The following is a 7,610-nucleotide window of genomic DNA, read 5'->3' as shown; positions in this document are numbered from 1 at the left end:
TTTTTTTTTTTTAAGTTCAGGATTAAGAGTTACTTTAAGGGTTAGGAATATTCTACTAGTTCATAAGATACATACATATCATTGTAATCTAAATATCTGAAAAACATTCTTCTCAACTCAAAGTTGACATTTTGTAGATAAATGGTTTGAATCGGATAATGATGCAATATTAAAATGTGACATTGATATGTTAATTAACCAGTTCCTTTTCCACCCGGTATTGGAATTCAATCTGGGAGTTTTATATCTTGCTGAAATTCACCTAACCACATAGTTTTTATTGTGACCTCGCTAAATGCTCCGAAACATTACTCACTGTGGGCATAGGGGTGAGTCATGGATAATGAGGCAGAGAGTATCTGTCTCAATAAAATCTCACCTGGTAAACTCAACATTACCTCAGGTCAAACATCTGGCACACAGTGAGTGAGTGCTTCTGTATCTGAATATACTAAGCACTTGTGTCTACCCAACATGTAGGGCTCATTTGTCTGACATTTGCAAATGAGCAGATTAGAAAACTGTTTAACTTTCTGTAAGGAAATTTGAATTTTAAGACAAAAACATGGTCCCGGTTTCCCAAAATCCTTTTAAGACTAACAGGGCCCCGGACTGAAGAAAAACAAATTATGACTTTGTGGTAACTTCATTCAACAAAAATGGTGATGTATTCTAGAACCCTTCATTTATCAACTGCTGAAACAAAGGATGTGATGTTGCAACCAAAATCAGTGTTTACCATACATTGAGATAGGCAACAATCAATGTCATCAATGTCTTCTCTTCCCTGCTCTCTCTTCCTCTCCCATCTCTCTCTCATCCTCTCTCTCTCCTCTCTCTCCTCTCTCTCTCTCTCTCTCTCTCTCTCTCTCTCTCTCCTCTTCCTCATCTCTCCTCTCTTCCTCCTCTCTCTCCTCTCTCTCTCTCTCTCTCTCTCCTCTCTCCTCTCTCTCTCTCTCCCTCTCTCTCCTCCCTCTCTCTCTCTCCTCTCCTCTCTCTCTCTCTCCCTCTCTCTCCTCCTCTCCTCCCTCTCTCCTCCTCTCTCTCTCTCATCGCTCTCTCTCTCTCTCCTCTCTCTCCTCCTCCCTCTCTCCTCTCCTCTCTCCTCCTCTCTCTCTCGTCTCCCTCTCCCTCCTCTCCGATCCCTCGCTCTCATCTCTCCCTTCTCTCTCTCTCTCTCTCTCTCTCTCTCCAATACAGTGATATAGGTAACAATCAATGTCTAATCTCTCTCTCTTCTGGTTTTATGATTTCCATTGATTAAAATTAACGAAGCAAAACAATTATAAAACAAAGACCGTGGTTAAAGTGGTCTCCTTACCAAAGGCTCCGGATCCAGAGCCTGAGCCGCCATCATCACCATCTTCATCATCTATAGGGAGGTCACCTGACATTAGGCCCTCCAGGTAGATGTCATCTGTTGTGGGAAATAGTGTCTGGGAGGAGACAAAGAGCTGGAAAAGAGATAAAAAAAACAGATTATGATTCAAGAAAGAAAAAGACGAGGAGACACATAGATCTCCTTTATAAGACAATACTGTTCCCAGCCAATGACCTATGCTAGCCAAATATTCACTGGTGTTGGTCAGTTTAACCATAGTGTGTACTGCATCCATACTGGTGCATGTACAGTAGATGGATGCAGTAGATGGAAGTTTTATGTGTTGTGGCAGTAATTTGTGACACTTCACAGCGCCAGACAGCAAAGATCTAAGTGTATTTCAGAGGAGGAGGGAGAGATACAGCAGCTTCAAAGGCGACACACAGAACAGACAACTGGGCATACACATGGGGAAAAAATGCTTCATGTTATGTAGGAAAACCTCCCACTAACCCAAACACTACACATAGGAGTCTGATGAAAACCAAAACCCTACTTGTCCTGTCATCTAAAGCTTAGTCTGACATTAGAAAGTAGACTCCAACCAAAACGATGAGGTGCTGGAATTGATTTATTAATTAAGGTTTTCATCAGCTTGCTGAAATTTGACTGTCTCTGGGTCTGAAGAATAAAACAAGCTGCGATAACTTCAGAAAGATGTTAATATAAACGGCTTGGGAAGACTAGAAAAACACATTAATAAAAAGAAAAGCAACCTGATAATGGGTCTTAAATAAAAAAAATTAAAAAAAAGAGGAATGGCTAGGCAGATGTAGACAAAGACACACACACACACACACCACACACGGCAGAAACACACACACACACACACACACACAACACACACACGAACACACACACACACACCAACAACACCGAAAACAGAACAAACACACACACAGAAACACACACACAAACACAGAAACACACAGAACACACACACACACAACACACACACACACACAACACACACACACACACACACACACCACACACACACAAACACACACACACACACACACAAACACACACACACAAAACACAACCAACACACACACACACACACACCACAACACACCACACACACACCACACCCACACACAAAAACACACACACACACACACCACCAAAACACAACACACACCCCACAACACACACACACCAACACACACACCCACACACACACACACACACCAGCCACACACACACAGCCATTGAGACATGAAATATGTTGAAGGTGATACTATGCTTCCAAAACACAGGTGCTTGAGAGAGGGAGAAACAAGGGAGACTGGAAGGAAAGAAGAGAGACAGAGACAGTAGTGTATGTTTTTTTCTTGAAACAGGTGCTGGTGACATACTGTAGGAGGAGGATCGTTTAGTGCAATAAATATTCACACTATTTTTTACAAATACTAGCCTTTCAATGCCAGACACTTTGTTCTGCTTGGGAACATATTTTTGGTATCAATAAACTACAGTAGATCAAGGCATAATAACTTTTGAACATACTTTTATTTGTGACTCCTGACATATCATATATTATTCGAGCTAACAGAGATGCAAAAAAGCGTTTTAAGATGAAACCAGATTTTGTGTTCAAATTGTGGCAAAACAGGCCAAACAGAAAACCATCCATTTACACAAGACAGCAGAGTCTCGCAGTGCCAGGGCTGACTAGCAGAAGGGGCTCTCGCATGCTGGCTTCAAGCGGGGATTACAATAGCAGATGCTGTGCCCCCCCCCCACCACACACACACACACACACATACACACATTTCACTTCTCTTAAAAATAACTTTGTTTTTATTTAATTAATGTGGATGACCAAAGAGAATTAGAGCTGTCTTATATTTACTGTCAAACTCACAGCTCCAGGTTGGACACAAACTAGATTGTTTTGTCTCTTTGAAAGAGAGCTCATGCTCATGTCTACACTGATTGGACAGTCCCAGTGAAGGAGACACACAAATGTACACACTGAAATGAGCAGGATTCCTTTATAAAGGCCACAACAACAACAACAACTACTAATGCTATTTCTGTAACAGAAATCAAGTGCTGCTGAACTGATGAACTGCCAAACGCACCCCTCCACCATGTACATGTACGTTAAACAGAATCCCTCATTTACACAGTGATATAGGGCTAGGCAGTATGGCTGCAATCATTATCACCATTATTTAGGATATATTCTGATATCAATAAATATGACAATGTGGTAGATGTCCAAATCATAGAGAAAAATTATCCAACTGATGTTCAAAGCAGCTCACTGTGTTTCACTGGTATACATTCCACTCTTCATATGTGTAAAACTAAAACTTTAGAAACTCATTTTAGAATTACAATATATAATGTGCTCTGAAGAAAACACTAGAGAACTCAAACAGAGGTTAGTATGAAGGTTCAAGATCATATTATACAAAGTTTGTGCTGAAAGTCTGTGCATGATCATACTGATAATAATTATAATTTGCCAATGCCTGCTGTGGGAGCAGGCCCAGGAGGGCAGCAGCCATTTTATTATTATTATTATTGATTCATCTGAAGTTTTCTTTTCAATTATTAAGGAAGTTGATCAGATGTCAGGAAGTGCTAACAAATTCAGATCACAAATTCCCAGCTCAAGGTGACATCTTCAAAATGTCTTATGTCCAATCAGAAGTCCAGAACTCAAACATATTTAGTGTACAATACAATTCTGAAAAAAGCAGCAAAACGCTCCATTTGAGAAGCTGAAAACCCAAGAAAGTTTGCCATTTATGCTTAATAATTGACTGATTATCAGATTTATTGGTGAATTGTTTATTGTTGATTGAATAAATTGATTAATTGTTTTCTAAATACATTTACAGACAATGTAACATACAAAATGTAACACAAAGGCCAAAATAAAATCAGCTATTCCTTTCTCGCTCAATCCCTCTTGCTAGAAGGAGGTTAGCTTTAGGGCTTACTGGAAGACTTGACTCAGTCAGTCAGTCAGAGGTTACACACATCTGGAAAACAGACATATGTACACATACGTACACACACACGTACACCCCCCCCCCTTCCCTAATCTGGTATCCCGGTGCTTTGTCCAAGTGAAGACAGTTTTCTGGAAACAGCCTGGTCGCAGTGATAAAACACTACAGACAGGCAATACGGAGGGTGTATGAGTGTGTTTGGCGGAGTGCTTTATTAAATCTTGTAATCAACAAATCCATATATTTTTTTAGTCTGCTGGATGGCTATTATAGTAAAATATTTCCCCAATAAGCGGGATGTCAATGATAATGAGAGAACAGTCAGGTCAAGACTGAGGTTGTGTAACAGCCAAAAGTACACAGCAGACCTGTCATCACCATCTAGATAGCAGCAGCACACAGCGCCGTGTTAGAGAGGGGGTATGTTTGACCAAGGCCCTGAGTCATAAAATATTTGACAAATGTCAAATGTGTCTGATTAGGTAACAGCAGTCATCGTCCTAAAAGGCTTCACAAAAGCCAAAAGTAGCCTATAATATTAATTCCAATTCTTGGCTCTTGATTCTTAATCAAGTCCTTTTTGTTACAACTCTGTTGGCCTGGACAGAGTATCGGTAGGATTGTATAGAAGTACACAATATCTCCTCTTGTCTTACACATAGGAGAATATTATAATGGACTTAATTGAGATATGTATCACCGTTATTTGAATCTGCTGACCCCAAACTAAAGGTCCTAGCCCACGCTATTTGACAAAACAAACACTTTTTCATAAGTTAGAAACTTAAAATATTAAAAGCTTTGTGGTTGATCAAAGAGCAGTATAAGAGAGATTTCCCTAACCACCAACATGTGGCAACGCCTGGTAAGAAGAAGTGGTATTCATCATTGTAAAAAATAAAAGAAACAGGTTTTACTATTTAACTCGTTTCAGTTAGTTGTACGTGTACATTTCAGACAGACAACTAGCAAAGTCACAAAAATGCAATCGAAACAGTCCGGCAGCAAATCAGATGCTGTCAGACAGACAGGACGTGAACAGTCTTCACTTCATATACACAACAGTGTTGTTGTGACTAATACTGCGCTACTGATAAGCTGCAAGCACATGAAACTTCAGGTAGGCCACAAACACATACAAATTCGCCACAGCTAGGTATGTCAAAGTTCTACTTTTACATTCTATTCATAGATTATCATTATTACAATAATGTTTGTATTTGGTCTTTCTGTCATCTGTGTGTTTTAGAAGCAGTGTGAAAATAACCATTGATAAAGAGTCAGAGGCTTTCTCTTGCCAACTATGGTTGGGTGTGTGTAACCCACGCAGTTAAGATGCCTGCCTGGACTAGCCCGGTGGGACTCACTGTGAGTCAACCATCCAGAAAATGACAACTACTGGCTCACAAACTCAAAAGCCTGTTTCAACATTCATCTTTTGGATGTGAGCAACGTCACTGACTGACTAACCAGTAATTCTACAGCCACACTCAGAAAAATAGATAGTTTGATCCTTCACGCCCAGCAATTTAGGCCTGGAGTCTGTATTAGTGGCAATATGAGTATATAATATGCATATGTAATATGAAATGCAAGCATGTGTAGAGTAGAGTATGACTTACATTACACAATGGTAAAAGTAAGCAGTTCAAAAATTGTTGCTCCAGTAATCTAATCCGTTTATAATACATGTTCTCAGCGTAAACTCATGGGGCCTTGGGTGGGGAAAAAATTACATTCAACTGTATTTATTCTCTCTCTGTCCACACAACTCTTTCAGTATTTAGCCAGTGTTTACTGCCTTGCACCTCTTGGCACGTTTCGAGCAGGACAGTCTCAGGTTTCAGCGGTTTCCCTTTCACTATATACAGTTCATAAATCATAAATGCCATGCATTTCTGGAGAGGTGGCGAAGTACCCTAGCTCTCGTTTGGGACTTCTACAGTGAATAAATCATGCAAACAGGAAAGATTTTGCACTTGTGACAATGCACAGAGCTCTGTTTTAGCATGCCATTTCCAAGTGTATTCCAACTCACACACACACACACACACACTAAAAGACAGGGAGAGATGTTGATAGTTTAGGCCAACTTCAAATTCAATTCAAAACATTAAAAGCTATTTGAATTGGACTTGTCAGACAGGATTTCGTCATTCAGTTCAATATTCATTAGATTGTGATACAGAGGTTCATCTGGCAAAAAAAGGACATTTTAAAACCGGACACAAGCCCTGTGTTGCTGGGAAATTGAGGCCAGGAGGTTTGGGTTTAAATGTCAAAGCTGGGGGCATAAAGGCTGAACAGATTTGGCCCTGTGTGAACTTGACACCAACTGGACGCCTGAACTTTGCTTGAACACACAGCCTGAATATCAGTAAACCCTCTATCAGGCCGGAGTTTAACAAAGCTCTATACTGTTGCCTCGTGGGAGATACCATTAGCTTATGCTTAAAAAACAGTTAACGCTTATTTTCATGTTGACATATTTTAGCACAGACTTATATAAAACGTCCAGATGGTAAAGGATGTTAAAAAAAGAATACTGAACAAGCTAACTTTAGAACGGTATAACGTAACGTTAGAGCATGAATGAAAAAAAAACAATTAAGAACAAAACAAAAATAATTAAACGTTGCGTAGGCTGGCATTTTCTAAATGTGGCCAACTATCTCAAAGGCTTATTCGTGTTTTTTTTACCCCTCGGTTTAAAAGAAACGCAAAGTCGTTAAGCAGGATTACATTCAGGTTTTATACATAACGTTAGTTTTTCGGTATTTTAAATTAAGGCGAAATTAAAAGCTACTTACTTTTTCACTGATAAACCCAGTCGCCAGCCCGACGAGGAAAAACAACCGCAGATTCCTCATCGTTACTTCCAAAAAGAGACGACAGTAGTAAGGAGAAATAAATATATAGTAAGAAAATAACTGAAATATATATACTCAAAAGCAAAATAAAGTGTTTAAGCTAATTCCTCGTCACGTGTTCGGCTGATGTTGTCTGCTACTTCGGTAAATCTCAGCACTTTGATGGACGACTGGACGCGTTGCGGTGTATAGTTCCTCTGGAAAAGTTGTTTGGCTTGGCTCCATAGCAGTGCAGCGTGGCTCCGCGGTGACGTCAACACGGCGTGACGTCAGTTGAAGAAGACGCTGGGGGCGTTTCTGTACTATGAACACACATACATGGACGCACGCGCATACCCACACGCGTGCACGCACAGACACACAAACACACACACACACACACACACA

The 7,610-nt window shown here is 40.1% G+C and overlaps 2 protein-coding genes across 3 annotated transcripts in view; both read right to left on the bottom strand.

Annotated features, from left to right (window-relative positions):
• Nucleotides 1–7,446, bottom strand: part of LOC116691429 (syndecan-2) — a 10,720-nt gene extending 3,274 nt beyond the window's left edge. Inside the window, exons 1-2 of one of the 2 annotated variants that reach the window (XM_032519038.1) lie at nucleotides 7,164–7,446; nucleotides 1,322–1,454 (exon numbers count right to left, since the gene is read on the bottom strand). In XM_032519038.1, the coding sequence (XP_032374929.1) occupies nucleotides 1,322–1,454; nucleotides 7,164–7,223 (193 nt within the window). In that variant the 5' untranslated portion in view covers nucleotides 7,224–7,446. The remainder of the gene's footprint in view (nucleotides 1–1,321; nucleotides 1,455–7,163) is intronic. The other variant, XM_032519039.1, reaches the window with a different exon arrangement.
• Nucleotides 1–7,610, bottom strand: part of mrs2 (magnesium transporter MRS2) — a 29,910-nt gene that overhangs the window by 10,180 nt on the left and 12,120 nt on the right. The window lies entirely within an intron of this gene.

Source organism: Etheostoma spectabile, chromosome 6, assembly GCF_008692095.1.
Source record: "Etheostoma spectabile isolate EspeVRDwgs_2016 chromosome 6, UIUC_Espe_1.0, whole genome shotgun sequence".
Lineage (NCBI taxonomy): Eukaryota > Metazoa > Chordata > Actinopteri > Perciformes > Percidae > Etheostoma > Etheostoma spectabile.
Note: the sequence above shows the minus strand (reverse complement) of the source record. Positions and strands in the feature narration are given on the sequence as shown.